Source organism: Lineus longissimus, chromosome 7, assembly GCF_910592395.1.
Source record: "Lineus longissimus chromosome 7, tnLinLong1.2, whole genome shotgun sequence".
Taxonomy (NCBI): Eukaryota; Metazoa; Nemertea; class Pilidiophora; order Heteronemertea; family Lineidae; genus Lineus; species Lineus longissimus.
In genome coordinates this window covers 3,855,430-3,875,547 of record NC_088314.1, presented here as the reverse complement: position 1 = coordinate 3,875,547, position 20,118 = coordinate 3,855,430, and the positions used below count along the sequence as shown (strand labels likewise).

At 39.3% G+C, this 20,118-nt stretch overlaps 1 protein-coding gene across 2 annotated transcripts in view; it reads left to right on the top strand.

Moving 5' to 3' along the window:
* The window catches only part of LOC135490801 (uncharacterized), a 29,040-nt gene that overhangs the window by 3,171 nt on the left and 5,751 nt on the right, over nt 1-20,118 (top strand). For both annotated transcript variants that reach the window (XM_064776311.1, XM_064776310.1), the window contains exons 2-5: nt 2,165-2,345; nt 9,383-9,547; nt 18,708-18,780; nt 18,978-19,385. In XM_064776311.1, the coding sequence (XP_064632381.1) occupies nt 2,165-2,345; nt 9,383-9,547; nt 18,708-18,780; nt 18,978-19,385 (827 nt within the window). The remainder of the gene's footprint in view (nt 1-2,164; nt 2,346-9,382; nt 9,548-18,707; nt 18,781-18,977; nt 19,386-20,118) is intronic.

Below are 20,118 nucleotides of genomic sequence, written 5' to 3'. Positions count from 1 at the left end.
TGACTTACGATAAGCGTTCTGCCAACGGTTGGTTTGTTTGCAAAGAGACACAGGTGGTCTGTGAGCCAACTGTTCCTTGAATCAATTCCTGGGTTTGTGATACAGTTTGGTATAATTATTGTCTAATGGTGTTTGCATTGTGAAATTATTGATCACTCTTGTACCAGATGCAACCAGTGTATATAGTTTGTGGCAATTTTAGACAGTAATTTTCTTCTTCAATATGATATCGTTTTGAAAATTGGGTAGAACTTCCAGTAACTGAATTACTACAAGTGGGAAGGCAAGTACTATTATTGATAACCTTGTGGGACGACTTTGATACAGAAAACTCTGATCAGCTTCAGCTCAATTATTTGAAAGGTTCTGATCAGGCAGATAGATAATCAGTTCCTGGTGTGCTGTTGATCCGTCAGGCCGCTGTAATAAGAGAGCTCCACTGTATCTGGCTAACTTTATAAAATCCACTATTACCTAGTTCTATGAATTTGCTACAGATGGAGTCACTTCGTCCGACCAAAATTTAATTTGCTGTGAGTGTGTGGAATTATGCCATATGAGGGGTATTGATTTTAGGGGAGGTTTAAGAAATTATATATCATTTATATATCAGTTCTGCTCATATAATAACATGTTTCCCTGCATGCCAGTCAATAATGGCTAAAAACTGACTCAATGATATTTAGATTATGTTCATTTCATTTTCTCTAAATGATAAGTGTGGATATATCGTTATCAATCATCTTTCAATTCAGTTAGTTGAACAAAATAAATGCACCTTCATCATCGCAGACTAGGGTCAGTTGCATGCTCCTCCGCTTGCCCCCAACACTAAATAGGAGGTTATGTTCTAATGGAGAAAGTTTAATTCATAGTCTGTTTATATTCATAATTTTGAAGTTTCAGTTTAGAAACCTTAAAAACTCAATACTGAAAATGACATCGATATCTTCAGTGCACATTCAGCCAGCCTAATCAAATATGGCACAATTTCCAATAAAAATTAGCGACGAAGCCCATTATTGTTGCAAGCTGGTGTAACAAATTGTCCTGGTGACATATGCCGTCCAACACGTTGGTGTTGAAATGTCCTTTTCAAAGATAATTGTCAGTTTGCATGGGCTGGGGCATTCCTGCACAAACATTTGAGGCGAGCGGATGGGCTGAGTGTTGGCTCCGGTAGGGAGGTAAGTGCCTTCAATCAGATCCAGTGTTTCTGATATTTGACCAAAATTTTGAAATGATTCCTTTGTAATGACTTAACAATATCTGATGCATATACATGTACATCACTAATTACAGTGAAGCCTCTCTAAGCAAACACCTCTCTATTAAAGATGCCGATTTTGATCTCAAACCTCCCCAACAACATTCTTTTTTGAATCAATGAATTCGTCATTGGAATTTTTATCTAGCTGAAATATTTTTTTCTAGCTTTCCTTCAAACTATTTGAACACTCGTGTCACAAAAATAATACAATTTCCCTTTAAATTGAGAATCATGTAGATTTGCATGAAACATCCTGTATGATATTCATTTCACTATAAAACTCCCCATGAAATCGTCTCTAGTATTGAGTTCTATTCACGCTGGTCAAAAACTATAGTAATATTGCACTCGCCTGAATGCATTAATGACTAATAGTGTTTTCTTGTTGCCTAGTAACCGTATGGAAACTACAACATAAACACTGCAACTTTTGAAATATGTAAATAGGCTGAATGGACCAGGATAATTAACGCAAATGTTGAGTCAGTGAGCGATGTAGCTAATGAAACTTTGTACCTTTGTTACGATTTGTATGCACAATTCACGTAATTGTCCCAGCCAGGAAAATTCACACATTTTGCGCAATGTTGATGAGGCTGTAGGTGCAGGGGCGAGGAAGGTGCATAATGTTGGATTGTTGCAGTCAGAGCATAGTTAGTGGGGAAAACATGATAATGAATTTAAAATCCAATATCAGGAAATAATCTAATGTCGTTGTCAACTTAAACATATGTTTAAACATTATTAAATTCAGTCAAATGGGCAATAATCCTCCCTCTAACTGGGAAAAAGATGGCATTTTGAATTGGATAGTATCATCTGTCTTCAACCATGTGCACCACAATCCTACACCATAAAGTAATAAATGAAAACAATTCATGCATCTAATTGCAGTGAGTCCCGAGGCCCCCGGCATTCCCTCAGCAAGGAACCGTCCAGGCCGGTGCAGAGGAAGGAATCCTCAGGAGCTGCCAGTCAGCCTCATCCTCAGCCCCAAGGATCCCAGGAGCTGCCCCGAGAAAAGACAAACTCATCCCTACGCAGTCAGGCAAGGCATCAGTCAAATCAAGATGCGGTTAGTGTCATTGTTTTTTAAGGGCAGATATCTTTCATTGAGCCATTTGGAAGGACATATATCTGTTGAGAGGGACATATTGATTTCTGATTAAAACAGCAAAATTAGGGTAGCAGAATAGAGCATCATAAAAATGGGCACAATGTGTTCTCTTGTCTTCAACCAGTTATATGACTTGTGTATGCCTCAATGACTGTAAATCATCATTACTAGTGGATCAATGAAGATCCATATCTTAATTGTCAAATGATTCCGAAGTGATGTTGCACTGCTGCATCACTGAATGACTTCATCAATTTTTCACAGCCAGTCACCCGGTACATGCCTTCATTTCATTCAATAACAATTTTATGACCCATCTCAACTAGAATGAAGAAGTTCTTCATTACGTTCATGATAATGTGACATTTGCATATGCATGTAATTGGCATGAACTTTACCATGAGCCTTGGACACAATAGAGAGGTTAAGATTCTTACAATCAAACCGTGTTTGCAAATGACGAAATGTAAAGGGGGGAAGGTAACCCCTGCCTCTCACACTTTTCCTGGGCTTTTTGATTTGAATGTGTCAGAACTACCCGCGTTTTATTACACTTTTCATATCAACCTCAGTTTTTTTATTTGATTGTTACACCCTGTAGATATGTATTATTCTTGTTATGGTAACCGATCCTTAATCATGGATCGAATTGGAGTGTGATTTACAGGTGATATTGTGTTCTTAAGTTAATGAGTGACTCCTCCTAACGAGATCGCAACTTGTCGATTACTCTTATGTCAGGTGTGCCATTCTGGGATGCGTGGTCGTCATTTTCTTTCACGTTAACCCTTTCATGAGCAAGTTTGAGTTCGAGGAAAAGTTGCTGGAAACATCCCAGAAACAACAGCCTTATTTAGCAAGTTGGTGTAATAAACACAGTAGCACCTCTCTTCAAATTGACCTTTGTGACGGACAAATGCTTTCCTTATTAGGGAGGTGTCCTGATATCATACTTGAAAGAGGTCAAATTAGGTAATTAGTTGTGATTATTGGGCCGTCTCAATCAACACCAACTTGATCTATGTCAGTATTAATGCACTCTGTAGCGAAAAAGTGCTGCCTGACCTTTAAAGGGTTAACTTGGTGATTAGTTGGTCACACAAAGGTCTGTGAACCCTTTTACCATTATTTGCTCGACACAAGTGTATGAAAACATGGCGTAATTCTATAAGACCACTTGTTCCCTTTAGTCGTAATAAATTATATAATACGCCACTAACATATAATATGTTTATTCACGTTTGTGCAACATAAATGAGCGAATATATCGATCTGTGATTTCTGAACTCTGGGCCGATTTGCAATCAATCGTAGAGAAATATTGTGTCACACAGGCATCAGCAGGAGTTCCATAGAAATTGCTTTCATACCGCTACTGGACTTCCTCTCTTATTTTACACTCGGTTCACAAATTATTATAGCTGTTTAACCCTCTACAAAATGGCAAGCTTTTTTCCAAAATAAGAAAGTGAAATTGATAGAAGGGTTTCTAGAGGGCAACGAACTCAATAAGAATGCATTACATGCACTTAAATGTTTCAAATAGTAAAATTTGACTGGATATTTTAAACTACCTTTCAGAACTATACACTAACATGTGTCGCCATCTTTAGGGCAGTTGGGTAATGCATGGAGGTATAATTTATACCTCCATGGGTAATGGACACTGTATTCTATGCCACTCACATCACCTAGTAGATACGCCATCGACCAAATATGGGTAAATTCCTGAATATTACAAATTCTCCCTCTCTGGGCTATGGGCTGCCTCCTCCAATCAACAGACTCAAGGTCACAACGATGTTGGTAACCATGGCAACCGAATCTGAAGACACACTTTTGGCTGTTGTGAATTTGTGGGAATTATGTTGCGCTGATGGTGTTATCCGAGAGTTGAACGAGGGCCAGGGGTAATGTCTTTACATCTGTGATACTTGAGGAATTTCTGATTGGAAATTGTGATGCTTTTATACAAGAAAGTGAAGTGAAGAATTCCCGCCGATGCACCATTGGTGTTGTGGACTGGTCTCGTACTAGTACATTTCAGGTAATTTGGCATCAAAGGTTCAAAATTCGGGGATAACGATGCATTCTCATTAATGCTAAACTGCCTAATCATTGTCCAAAATTATCGAGATTGTTGCTCTTTAAAAAACTTCTAAATCAGTAATTCTCATGCACCTTCTAATTTCTAAATACATCTGGCTAATTGTTTCTAAAAGTGGAAAGTGAAATATTGTAATCTTCTTGTAACTTGCTCTGAGGGCATTTTGCGTGTATGGTATTGAGTTCAGACAAGGCCAATCCCTCAAGAATCTAATGAGTCTCACTATTGTGAGGCCCCATTCATGGTCCCATTGAGTTTTCTTTTCAATCATGATGGTCATTCACTCAGCTATCCATGTCTACAACTCATCTTCTTCTTTTGAATTTGAGTCCAGACCATATTTTCCTTTTGGTTCTGCTTGGTTCTTTTAAGATAGTGAGGACGTTCGATTCAGTGAGCGTAGGAGACTTTGGATGAATCTGCGACAAGTGATTTTGTTATTGCTTATTGGACTGATGATTATAATGCAGGTCACTCTGGTCGAGTCACCACAAGGGAGACCCCTTTGGTTTCCCACAGATGTATATTGATAACTTCAAGGCATTACTGTTTGAAGGACGTCATGATTTTTCAGAGGTCTCTATCTCCTTTAAAGCATTTGGCTATACATGTTTTCGGTTGGCTCCATTTTTTATGCATTGCAATAAAAATAAGAATTTTTAAGAAAAAAAGGTGAAAAAATTAGTGAAAATTTGGAACCTCAGTAACCAATCAGATTCAGAAGCTTTCGCAGAAGTTGAATATATTTGAATGTGTTTCGTAGTAAAACATCTTTTTTCATTTGTACTTCCTTCGGGTCTAAATCATAGAAAAATACTCTTGTGGCCTCAGAACGCGTGAATTCAGATGCCGTGACCAGCACTCCAAAACCTTATGCTCCATTGTCCCGGTCCGTTCCGTGACATTCTATTTTGATGAGATATGCATATTTATCAACCATCTATAGAATTCCTCGTTTTATTGGCCCAGCCAGCACATCCGCATGGCATCATCATATCAATGGATCAAACATCGTCAGCAGACATGGCGGATAAAACGATGCCTCAACGGAACGCTGCGTCAAATTTCATATTCTTGTGCAGATTTTAAAAGGTTTGTGTGAGCATTTTAATATTCTGTGCTAATGTGATGTACCTCTGTGGTATTTGTGTCTTGATGAGGGTGGTTTCCCCATTTAGCTAGCGCTACTGTCGATTTATAAATCATCATATTATCCCATTGTAGCTCCAGGCTATCTCAACACTTACGAATGTTTGAAGATGACAGCTCGGATTTCGTATTCAGGTTACTTGGCAAGCATCGCGGTAACGATTTTAAGGATTTGTGGCATGGGGAAAATTGTGATCTACGCTTTCAAAGGTTGCAAATCTGGGGTTTATAGCAAGTTTAATGTTTCCAATAGCTCGGGGTGTAGAATGTGTTTGAGTAGCCTCGTGATTAATTCTACTCCATGTTCTAATAATAGATTTGTGATTATGCTCGGGGCAAGGCTTGCAGATTTTATCCCGCAAATATTTAATGACGTTGTTAATGTCGGTAATAATTTAACCCTTGCTGGTTGGAGGCCATTGTTATAGCATTATCGCATACAAATGTACACGGTGAAGGGTACACTTTATTTCACAGACTTAAAATCAATCAGAATGAAACTTGCTTAGACTGGACTTTCTTGTCTGTTTTCATATCAATTGTTGCAGAAACAGTCTTTTGAAAACTTCAGTCAATGTAACGTTATGACCTATTAATTTGCATGGTGACTGATTTCTCTCAAAGGCGACTTTATAGTCAAACTATTTCTATTGGATTTATATCAAATGGATGGAGTATGATCTAGATCAGTTGTTCTTGAGCATTTTTATTCACCTAACTTTTCAATGAAAATGCCAGTGAATTCCTACCCGCTTTCAAAGTAGGATGGAACAAATTGATTTGAAGAAGACCTTCATGCACAGTACAGAGTTTTACTATGTTCCTCTCTTGAAAATGGAGACGGCAGACACCTGTAGCGTGCGGAGATTGTCTATAATGCAAAGGCCAAGCCACTTCAGTTCTATGCATTCTATCGATATCCATGTTCTGCAGTGTGAAGAACTAAATTAAGAAAAAGGTCAAAACATTTCTAAGATTTTGAATACAATCAACTGCAGCTCGATGTCTACCAAGGAAGCCCATGGTGTAAAAATTCACACATTAAAAAAATATCGCTGTCGGTGACGCACCACCTGACGTCCTTGGGTCTCATACGTTATTAATTATGCGCAATTACCAATTTACAAGTTCTATATTACTTCTATAGAAATGATGAATGCACAACCAATGCCACCTGTTCAAAAACACATTTCACAAGTTTTCATTGTTCGTTGCATTATTCATTAATTTTCCAGTATTTAAAGAGTTAAAGCACTTGAAGGGTTTGGACCCTATCCAGTTGGTCGCTTTTGTTGACCCTTTCCCTCACTAATTATGCTCTTGTAAAGAAAATAAAGAGTTGGTAATTAGTTGCTTTGTTGGAATATCATGAGAGGGGCACCTGTGAAAGGGTTTCTACTGATTGTTGTCCGGTGGGCATATGCAGGGGATATTTTTCTGCCTCTGAGCTCTTTTCTATTTATGGCTACTGCAAGTTTATTGTTAAGTTTGTAGATCAGAGCTCTGAATATCAAGCTTCATGTGACATGTACTCCTTTAAATTATGATGTTGATGGACTATTGAACTCTCTCTAAGTTTAAATCAAGATTATTGGATAATTTTTGATTGGATATTGTTGAGATAACATGACCTCGCCATGTCTCAGCAATGATGACATTCAACAAAATGACTGAAAACCCCTCCATGAGTTGTTGTATGGTGTATCTCAAATAGGCATCCACAAACATTTTATAAGAAAGTCTTTGAAGATGAAAAGATTTTTTGTAATGGACGTTCTCATGCATCGTCACATTTTAAGGTTTAACTTGCCCAGAGATTTAAGCTCAGAATGGGGAGAGCCTTTGAATTTTGTCCCAGGCAATTGTAAGATCATTCTAAAGTCAACTATGCTCAAAAATGGTTTAAAAAGTGTACAGTAATTGTACTGATAGCTTAGGTCTGGTTAGGGTGGTCCTGATGACGTTTCTTACTTAATGGAAAAGTGGTATTTTCTTTGTTTCCTTTGAATGACGAAAGTAAAACATGTACCAAGTCAATACACTGGGCTCGTTATGTAAGTTTTATGTAATAAGTAGCCACTAGTGTATTTGTGTAATTTGCGTCAAACGCTACAATTTGCATATTAATTGTGTCCCTCTTAGTAACTATCAACATAGCTGTGTGTAGATTATTTGATGTTTCGCCAGTAAGGATCGCCCATGACCCGTTGGAGGTCCACATTCAACTTAAGGTAGGTTCTTCTCGAATTTCTCTCTTTTTGAGAATTCATCATGCCTTTTGGTTGCCAATTTTTCTCATCATTCTTTGCAGTTTGAGCTCTCGGAGCTCTTTTCCTCATTTTGGTAAAATGTGTGCAATATGAGGAAATCTAAGTCGGCCCTTGCTCGGACCAACTAGAATGTGTGTGTGCATGCCGTACGACCAGGCCTTGCTTCCACCTCATGTTACACAGGCGCAGGCCCTAGGGGCCCCATTCCCCCAAATCTTAGAAATATATTTGAAATTCACCATGAAATTTCAACATTTTGAAAAAATCTTAGAATTTGACAACAATTTTGAAAAGTGTAGGGTCATGGGGAAGTTTAGCCATTCTCTCTGTTTTGCATCCTCCCTGGCACTCATTATCATCATCTACATCATATGGTACGGTTCGATCTTTCCCAGCCCATCTGTGATCTGAAAAAGACCAGTCAAGCCTTGATAGGTTTGTTCAGGTCCCAACAGATCATACTATCACAATTGCCATGTTATGTAATCTACACAGCTACCTAGTATGATTTCAAAGCCAATTTTCCTTTGATTTTTTGACTTGACATGACTTGGCCTGCACAGATTTGGAGACATTCTTTTGCTGTGTTATATAATATTGCTTTGTGGTGAGAACAAATGGTAGGTTTGTGGACAATACTTGGAATTTTTGAAAAATGTTCAAATAATGATTTAGCTTTGGGACGTTTGCCCATTACAGAATGTTCCAGAGAAGGCTTAGCATTGCCTGATATATATATATATAGTGAGAGCAAATCAAAGAATTTCACATTTTTAATGAACAGATCTGTACATCCTTCACACAATCTTGGATTGTGTCTTCCTGAATGGGGATGTTACCATTCTGAAAGAACACACGAAATACTACCTAATATAACTTTGCCATATCATGTAGTATGCCTCTGTATCTGTCAGCTCCAGAGGAATCAATCGTATTTGTTTCAACTAGCCCGCGGCGAATTGCGGCACTCATGAATATTTCGGTGGGGGTGGCTTCAGCAATCGAGACTAATGACCTTGAACTGATATCGTGGCATCATCATGAAATATGGCGAAGATAGAGTTGATTACAGATACACAAGATCTGGGAACAATTTAGAATGAATTTATCGTCAGAGTATGTTGGAGATATTCACGTCCATGAAACTGAGACACTGAATCAAGATTAGTGTTGGCATTTTTCAGTTCATCTATCTGTCAAGGGGCCAATTCGTGTCTCCTTCCAGGATGTAAAACTCGAAGCTAGTCTTTAGGTGAGAGCGTCACTGCCTTCGATATGAATGGTAAAAGTTGGCAATGGGGCTGATCAAGCTGTTTAACTAATGTTACACGAGACATTTTTTTGCCAAGACCTGTGATGATTATCGTTGCGATGGGCAACGAAAGTGGAGAGAGATACCGGTGAAGAAACCAAACAGACTAAATATGTCATAAATAACTCAAAATGTGTATTTTTGTATATCCTTTCAGCATAACGAGAAGACTTACAAGTACTGGCAGCAGATAAAGAATGAAGAGAAAGAAACAGAACACCGCCATCTGCAGAAGAAGCTTGCACTCCAGAGGGAGCTGATACGTGCCCAAGATGACTATGCAACGAAACTACGCGAATTTGAGCAATCTGAACAAGAGAAGGTATGTGAAAGAGATTTTGTTGGTTTTTTCGTGACAGTGATGACACCAGTTAAATCTGAACAAAAATCTTTCTTGAGTGCCTTGCTATTAGAAGTGGTATACATCAATAATCTTTCTGAGTGTACTTGTTTTGAACGTATTTGGACATCTGCCAAGTCGGTAAACGCACTTAATGTGAACTTTCTGTCCGAGCCAACCCAGGGGTCTTTGAGTTGCTTATCATAATGGATTTTCCTAATACTGAAGCCAGTATTTCACATGATTTGTCACACTGAATGGGATCCCGGTTAACTTATTAGTAACTATTATGTAGTGTAAGTATGTTTATGCACATTCCTGCTCCAAATGAGAACAAAACTTTCCCCGAGTTGGCTGTTAGCTGGTTTGTGATAGAATTAGCTGTGATCAAAATAAAACACCAGCAATTGATGTTCTAACCCGTTGACGACATTGTATATAGCAGTGATTATAATCGCAAGTGACAGTTACAAAAATCACTTGTTTGCGTGATGCTTTAGATTCTCCACGCAAATATCGATAAGCATTGAAACCAGACACAGTCCTACATCAGCAAAATTGAAGGATAGTAACTCGACCCAAAATGTCATGACCTGATCATACTTGCCTATTAGAAGTTTGGCTGCTCTCACCTGATTGACAGTTTCTTCATTGATCGAAGCTTCTGCGTGACATCTCGGATTGTGGCAAAGCTACCAGATCAGATTTTTCCGTCATGCCATATCTAGTCTATGGCAGAGATAATTAGTCGTTAGCTGGGAGATCCTGGTACCAGACTCAGTCTCTGGTGTTGCATGGCTTTTTCGACCACCTGGTTAGAAATGGCAACCTTTGACTTTCTTCTGCTTTATCTAGTCTGTTTCATCAGTCTTTGAAGACTCTGCTGTACAGAGATGGTACACCCATTTCAACTATACTTCAGTTGAACATTCGTATATATCTGTTGATAAAATGCTACACCATCCTCACCCTCATGATAAATACGACATTACTGTGCCAAGTATGATGCAGATCATCAGTGGTGCGCCCTCTTGGGAGACATGAAACCGTTCCTAATTAGCCAAGATGGCGTACCCTGTTGATCGGGGATCGAAATATTCAAATTCTCCGCCAGCAAGAGATGACTGGGAAGGCAGAGTTGGTATAAATTTCAGCAGCATTAAGAATGACTGAATGAGATTATGAAGGTTATGCCTGGAATGTGAGGAAATTTGTTTAAGGGACAATGCTAGGTCCGACTTAGTTTGTCGAGTAGTTCAAGGTAATAACCTCAGATGTTGTCATTTTGCCAGAGCATCTCAAGGTATTTGCAAAGATAGCTATCGTGTTGGGCTTTTGTGAAGGAATCTCATGAAACAAGACAACTCGAAGATGAGCAGATTGTTGGACAAAAAGTGGTAGTTCCATATGTTTCAGAATATCATTATCATCTTGACTGGATTTTTTGTTGAACTTCCAATGTTACAGTCGCCCTTTCCTTCAACATCGTTCATTGAGATCAGAGCTATAGACTATGCATCATACCAGCATTGGGTGCTTGTGCCCTCCCACCTCAATTTCCTACCCCAGCACGTTGCTTCTCGTCGGTTCCGAGACCACTTCTCAGTGACCTCCCGTTCCGAAGCTATTCAGTTGCCGCATTGATCCCGAGTGCCAGTATGCAGAATTTCAATATGCATTATGCACTATTTCTCTTGTTCGTTGGTAGCGTGGACGATCATTGATGACGTTGGTTACCCAGTGGCAATATGTATAACGGGATAGCATGCTACTGCATTCGAGCTCAATAATGAATTAAGACGGACTATAGTTGTGATTGTTGGACGCTCTGATCGGCAATTATGTACCATGACAACTATCCGCGCTTTCGTGATAGATTTGCAGCCGATTATCTGCTGGGAGCAACTACGGAACAGTACTGGCACAGGTTGATGATTGTCGGAGGTATAGGGTGTGTTTGAACTGCTTTCGGGATCCTGGTCCAGACAGTCATTTTCTCGGTCTTCTCAAAGGTAGGGCGTTTTTTGCTGTTGTTGTTGATTCCATTTGTCATCTTACATACTAAGCAAAATATCTTCGAATCAAATATTTTGAGAAGATTCGATGCAAAATTATTTTGAATTCGTAATGAAGTAATTATGCATTGTACTCTTGATTGGTGAAGGTTACTTGCAGTCTGTGTACGTGTAAGTTTGGTTCCAGTATGGTGGGAAATAAAGATGAAGCGAAATAATGATATTTTGAATATTTCATTTTCCTCGATGCAACCCATCTGTTGCAATGTCACTATACCGTATCCTCGCTTGAACAGTGATATCATCCCGCTATTTTGTCTTCATGTACTATGATATACCATGTTCGGGCTGTTATTGATCCCGGCGCCTAAACCTCAAGGACATACCACCATTTATATACAGCGCTGCTATTCCTGATTGCTCGCTTGGGATGTAGTCAATTGCTTGGTTCCACTGATCCTGAAAAAGTGAATTTCCTGGTTCTCACATGTTGAAAACTGCTCAGAGTTGAGCAGATATAGCATCACAGCAAAAGGTCAACACATGTGAGCTTCAATTCAGATCACATTCGTTTGCGTTTGAGGCTAAAAAAGGTTGACATTTCTGATTTCCGGTTTCCACGATTTAGACTGACCAAACATTACTGCTGGCAAGGGGGGGGGGGGGGTTCCTTCAGGTGCTTCATACAGACTTCCATCTCAAAGCATCTTGACACGAAAGGCCTTGAGATGACACCGCCCACAGCCATATACACTGCCTGCCTGTTAAGGTGGGTGGGGAATGATCTCCGAGTGCTTTAAATCAGTTATCTATCAGACACTCATGGGAGCTGCAAAAATGCAGTTCCATCTCTCATGTTTCTGATATTTGGTGAAAGAATTTTCCCATACGCATCAATATTTGAAGTAAACAACATGAATTTAAAATGTTGCTTTTCAAATATTTTTCTGGAATGCTAGATTGGGATGTTTTTGCAACTCCTATACGGGACGAGTTGCACTTTTTTAATGGAAAATGCTGGTTCCATAAATCAATTAGGCGATGCCATGATGAGGCTAGGGAAATCAAGCAGAACTCATATGATATATCGGCTTCCGGAACATTACAATTTTTTAATTAGTGAGTAGACTGCATAGGTTTTTCCCTCACAGGATACTGGTGTTCGGGTTTTCTGCTTTGTCAAAATCAAAGCGATTAGCCATCTTCTAGTGGATGCTCTGAAGCTACCCTTGGTATTTTTGGGTTAAAAATAAACGCTCGGCAATAATGACGCATCAAAAAAGGCTCTCGTCACACAAGTGGACGTTCAATAAACTTCTCATACTTTGCAAACCATGATATCTATCAACGCTTTTTCCATCCAGTGCATTTTTCATGCGTGTCTGGATAGTTCCTGTTGACTGTTGATGGTTTCCATGGCAACTGCAGGCGGCCATATTGATTTCTCCACCTCCCTGCAGTGTTCTTGTTGCGGAGGGAGTCAATGTACTAGAATGCTGAATTGATTCATCAATTTATTTATGCATGAATAAACGAGAAGGGTATTTTGAGCGAGAGTCAAGTTTCAGTCTGTGGAGTACGCTTTGTATGGTGTGTGTCCTCATTGGCTACACCGCATCATCACTTACGCTTAATGGCATATGCTATTGTATTATTTGATTGATGGATGTTACATCAGTGATGCATAAAACAGTTTCTATACAATGTATTGTTTTACGCTCGCTATTGCACTAATGGCAAATTTTTAAAAGTCAACCACAGAAGGCTGTACTCTTGTGATTGCAATTCAGTTTAGTATTTTCGCTGTAAACAATCAAGATCAATGAAAACTATGTTGGACCATGATCCACAATTTGGTGGGACAGTGCTATTGTCCCATCTTCTACAGAGTCGAATTAAAAAATTGCTTCCTACTGAATTGAAAAATGAATCAGCATTACTATATTGGGATTGCATTGGTACCAACAAAAGGTGAAAGCTAGGGCACTAATTTTTGCCTTGAATAACATAACACTGTTTTGCTCTATCCCCTGAACAAACAGCACCGTCTTTCATTTGGGTAGTGAGATGGCTACTGAGCCATTGCTCCAGTCTCCCAAGTGGCCGCACGCCATCCACCCTGCAGGTATCAGAACCCCACAGATGTGTACCCATCTCATCGGCAAGCGCTGCTCACATACGCTAATAAGAACATCCTTCGTCCCTGATTGATTTTTCTCGGTATCTCACACTCTTCAATCAGGAGGAGGTGGAGACTGTACACAGACTTCGGACATGACAAATTAACTCTTTCCAGACAATATTGATACATATAATCTGTCATCTGTTTAAATGTCGTAGTGTTTGGACCTTCTTTCATGAATCTTTCTTTAATTTTTTGGTTCTAGATGAAATTGTAACTTCGTTACCAGGTAATTTCATTATCTTTGCATGTTTTCTTTCCACCCTACCGATAACTTGCTCTCTTTCCTAATTAAGACTTTTAACTTGTTTCACGTTGAGTCTTAATGAGAGAAGAGATGCAACCCTTACCCAGCAAACGAACCCTTTTTGAGTGATTGCTCATGCTGTCTCATGCCATGTAACCTTAGGTGATATCCATGAGACAAAATGAGCGATATTTGGTGACAGTTTTTTTCCCTATTGTTAGATCTTTTCAAAGAGGAACATACTGTAATCTTTACTTGACCTCCTTTTTGCACTGACAGTGTCAATTACAAAAAATGCGTAAAACAGAAGCCATGCACGAACACAAAATAATTACCTGGATGCGCAATCAATCAATCTATGTATCCGTGACGAAAATTTGAAATCCCCTCAGAAGAGTCATCATAAAATATTTTACTGATATAATCCCACTATATGTTGTATTAATAACTTTATGCCAGTGTGTTTTTGGGCGTATACTATAGGGTGTATATTTCACTGATTCTGTTATAAAATATTACTTGTGGTAATCTCCATCAACTGTTCAAAGATGATCAGGCCTAAAAAAATTGTAAAATGTCATCAGTTACATGTTTTCTTTAAATGCGGTGTTAGTTTTCTAGATAAAACTCTGGTTCGGTATTTTATAGTACGACGCTTTTCCTCTCCTTCAACGAGATGATGTCACAGAATGTAAGCCTCAGGAGCCTGGTTTTAAGTGGTGGATAGACTCGTAAACAAAGCCTCTAGCACCATTTGAAATCAGTGCTGCTGTGCGCTGCTAGTCGACCGACAATGCAGGATCAATGCTCTGTGCACTCAACGAAATACGGTGATGGTTTTTTGAAGAGTTTCTTATTTTCTCGGCGATGGCATTCATGGTTTCTTGTGAGTTCCAGGACTGGGAGAAAGATCAGCACAAGGTGGAGACGGATCCTTGTTTTCGTTTGAGCCTTAGACAATCCAGTCCCTGTCCACCAGTTGACCACATGCCATCCTGATCCATGTCTAGAGATTGCTTCGCCCTCTAACTGCAAGGAAAAGTATGAGGCAACACCAACACGGACACCAGCCTCGAAAACAGAGCATGATGAGATGGCAAGATACGATGAAGTGCCGTGTTTGTTTTAAATTGTTGTCCCTCCCTTCCGATCGATTGTGGGACAGTAAGGCGGCGGGCTTGGAACATTCTTAGAGTAGTGTGTAAACATGTTGGTAGATTCCTCCGAGCCTGTTCAAACATACTGGAGGATGATAGGCTCGTTCATTCACAATCTACGAAAAAAATAACTTGGACAATTTCATAGGTAGTGTTATGTTAGTTTGAGTTGAAATCTTGTAATGTAAAGGTAATGAAAACTTCAAGAGTCTGGAAGGCCTAGTTCTGTCAATTCTGACCATATGGAAACCAGAGGATTTGGTCTGCATCAACCATATGTTTATTCACAATGCTTTTCCACTAATTTATGAATTCCGAGTAATTTTATTTTAGTGTGGTGTTATAAATAGTTGATGTGTTCTGGGAGCAAGTTACATTTATTGTGATTGGCCGAAACTAATGCCTGCCACAAATTAATGAACCCTGGGCTTTTTATGGGCTCTAGAAAAACCTGTGAGAAAAACATTGGTGTACTCATTGACCATTCATATTAAAGGCTGAGTACACTGGTGAAATGTGTACATATTTCCCTGACATAGAATTCCACATACCTGCCATGCATTATGACATTTCAACTTCGAAACTCCTTCTGATTGCCAGGAGAACAAAGTGCCAAAAAATCTTATTTCATCAGTGTCGGACTAGAGAGGTGTCCCTGGGGGAGGTTCCACTCTAAATTATTATCATGGGTAGACCTTGTAGCTGGTGAAATTTGAGTCTGGAGGGTCATTTAGCTTTTTGCAGAAAAACTTTGGCTGATCAGAATGAGTGATGGAGACTGGGCCACTTGATGACCCCACTTTTTTGGGTCTATTGAAGGTTATTTTGGTGCATGTGAGAATCAACACAGCCTAATACATAACAAAATGTAGATTGATTGCATCATGCATTATATTGAAATATTGGCTCTGGTTAAGGTGAAAATTGAGAATATTAAAGCGTATTATTAGGATTAGAGTCAAACCGTAACCAAAATGCAATTCCAAAGCATTTGTGATGATGTAATGCAATACTAGTGACAATGGACCCAGTACAATAGGTTACCTCCAGCTGTTAATAGTTTTATGAGATTTTCAGATTAGTGGTTTAACAATTTTTATTGTTTGTAGCCATAGGGAAAGGGAGCAATGGGCAATTACAATGAAGTTGGGAACTATACCAGTTGTTAATTCTTTTCATATTTTTCTAATAATCTCCTATGCATAATTCAAATAGGCTTTATTTTGTTGTTGTTGGTGCTCTACTTCTGCCCTTAAATACTTTGGTCACTACCCAAGCAATAGCCAGTAGAGCCCCACCCGCTGGTTGGCAACTTAGGTGAGCAGTGAGGTCAGGTTTCTGTAGTGTGGGTGCAGTTTTGAGAATACCAATTAAATATACTTTGGATTCCCTGGGATATTCTTCATTTGAGGGATGTATCCAAGTGCTTGGACGTTTCTCTTTAAATTTGCAGGGATATAGACTGAGTTGTTTGTCAGGACACATTTCTCAGGAGTAATACGATTAAGTTCATAGCTAGTTTTATTTTGATAGGTCTACATGTATTCCATGATCTTTCAGTTACAATCAGGGTCTTTCTTAACCACTCAGTATAGTAAAGTGGGCCAAGGCTAACTCTGAAAGTTACCTTCCTATTTCTCTCTTTAGCTTCATTTAAATTACTTTTATTAGGCCGAGTCCAAGTAGCTACAGTATGCCATCTTTGCTATTAGCTAGAGTAGTGTAAGGTTTTTATAGTGGTTTTACTGGTATGATAGTGGTTTGGAGTACTGCAAAAGCGCTCCACTCAAAGTCAGTTATAGATGAAGTTTTTCGAGTGCACTGGTTTCATTTGTAGCATAGAGTTAACAATATCTAGCACCATTTGAAATCAGTTCATTAGAAATGACATTTTCTACCAGAGATGAGGAAAACAACTTTCGAAAAGGAACCTTTGAAGGGAAATAAGAAAACAACTACCAACAGAAGTCGGCAGCTTTTCCTGGCAAGTCCTAGGTGCCAGTCAAAATCCACCAAAAAAAGTTGCCATTAATGCGATTTCTGCATGCACCGTACAATGCCTCCTACCTCAGTTCGGTGTTATATCACAGGCAACCTTGCTGTCTGAATCACCTTTTGATAAATTTCATTTTATTTTCTTTACTGAATAAAGTTTCACAAACATGAGAAATATTTGGTCGGAAAAAAACATGTCCAGAAAGTCCACTAAATCTGGATTAAGTATGGGTTCGGTTGAACGAAGTTCTAAAGTTGTTTGCAATGCATCTTAGAATGGAAAAACCTATAAGCATAATCCTGCAAGAATGGAGATCTGACAATATGAAATTCCCACACAATGTGTAAACTGTCGATTAAAGCGCGCAAATATTTCCGGGAGTGCAGTTTATCAGAAATCGGAATCACGCTGGCCTAGCTGTGACACTCATCCATAACCATCTGTCACCAGAATTAGTTGCCATCAGACAAAACCCCAGCCAATTAATCGCACCACGGCAAGATAGTCATCTTCATCCTCATCACATCTGGATGAGTCCTGCTGATTCTAATCAGCATGAACTATACGAATGAATGATGCAGATCTTGCTGATAGGTGGTGCTGCTTAATCAGATCAGGGCGACGCCGGCTTGAGCCTGTAGCAGATGATGTACCACGTCAGCAGCAAAGTATGGCAAATTTTAAAGCACAATAATAAAAGTTGATGAATCAGCGCTCATAATAAAGTAATTAATCAAAATCATTATTTCATGTACATGTATGTCCATGCGATTTTATCACTTTGTCGCTCAGCTAAGGTCCAGTTGATTGATTTGAGATGTGAGCATCACATTCCCATAGTAGGCCTGCTTTCTGCAGTTAGTTTTTCATGTGCATTTCGGAACATTCCAAAGGTCACTCAAATACTCTCAATTCCCCAACAAGATAGGAAAATTACCCAACCACCAGCTTGATAGCAACGGTCTAAGTGCCCCTCGGCCTAAACAATATTACCCAGAATGAGATAGAAACGACCGCTAATGCTATCAGTAGAAAGTGTTAGCGCTGGTGTTAGCATCCCTGGAGTGATATGTGAAAGCATGTGTCATGGTTCATGTGGTTTTTCATGGGCAGTTTTTGTTGACTTGTTTGACATTGTAGTGAGCTTGGTACTAATCCGGCCATAATGGATGACTGAGCTAATTGTCTGGACAAGACGAGATAAAAGTATACGTCTCTGCGATCAAACTCACATGTGTGCAGTGCTCTTTAATTTTGCAATGATCTAGATCATAACTCATGCAGAGGCACAAAAATGACTATAATCATATTGAAACTAGCAAGATCAGGCATAGATGTATTCAACACAGTTTTCTGTCAAAGTCTTTTGTTCACCCCTTTTTCAATTTTTTATTTAGAGCCATATCAGTGTCCCATAAGTCATGCCACTTGTCAGTCGGACATTGTGTTCAAGTCACAACGTCATCGCCTGTTGCCTGTGTTCCCATGCGCACAAAATGTAAACTTCGTTACTTGCTGTTCATGTATGTTTCTTTCTACTTGTAGCTTCGCCAATCTGCCAGAGATAGCAAGCAAGCACGGGAAGAGGCTCTCTTGAAAATATGCAAGGAGTCACTTGGTGAGTGAAGAAACATTTGAAACAGCTTTCATTTGAGAACAGTTTAATTCGATTTGGTAGTTTTCGTCTATTTGTGTTGTGCTATTTAAAAATATCCAAGTCATCAACTTGTTATTTTATTTTAAGGCTAACTTGGTCATGAATGGCTCTGTATAAAGTTAGTGAAAGATGCCATATGTATTTCTGATTCCTTGCAGAGTCTGACCGCCAAAAAGCCAAAGAAGTACGCGCAGCCAGCCAAATGAAAAAAGTTGAATCGCCCATGCCAGAAAGACGAAAAAGCGAACCGGACTCCCGGCGGGGATCCTTGCGTCAAGAAATGCTCAACGTTCCTGGCCGGCGAATATCAACCAATGAGATGTTAGAGCCTCATAGTATATCACCAGTCCCGGAGGGTGGAGGAATGCCCGATGATCGTACTCAAGAGGAAGACCGATCATTCGTCTTGACAACAGAAGACTTTGCAAATCTTCCTTGGCATCACATCCAGTTGTATAAACTTTACGGCAAAAAAGCGAATGATTACCTCTATCCGAAAATGGAACACAAAACAGTCACCACGATCAATCCAAAATTACGCCGTCAGGGGGGTAAGAGTAAAAAGGGTGTGTATAAACTAACTCACTAATTTCACCGTATTTTGTTTATCCGATCCTTGCACTTTACTGTTAAAGCGCTAAAGGCATGAGGATGTGGGCTTTGTAGACGTGACCGCCCTGAAGAAAGATTCCTACTTCTCTTCGATAGTCAACCTGGGCTATGATGTGGAACTATTCCAATCTGACATCTGTCAGATTTTGTTATCCTGTCTAAATCCCCTTCCCGCCAAGTGTTACCTTTTTTGCATTAAAAAACCCTCCAAACATGATATCCTGCATGACCTTGGTTTGACTTTTCCCTTACTTATACATGTGATACGTAATCCTTTAGATAATGTTGCCTGACTTGGCCGAATCCCACTTCGATCTTACAGGTTTTCAAGACTCGTTGCTTTTACGTTCTTGCCAATAATCTGCTATTTGGTTTGGAATAATCATTGGCTTGTGTGGTTTTGGCGGTGTAGTAGGCGAATCAGAAAATTGCTAGAAGAGCAAATACCTGAAAGATTTGAGTCTGAATGATATAGTCCAGTCTCTCAGTAAACTTGAGGAGACAAAGAGACTGTTTATGAGTTTTCCATTTATGGTGTTTTTTATGGTTGGTACAAACTTTCTACCTCTCAGAGACAATTTAATAAAGCTATTTTCCTATCTCTTCTCCATGACCTTAAAATACCGAGACATTCACTGTTCAAATCTATTTTGATAATTCCCTTGAGACATTTCAAGAGTGTCTCCT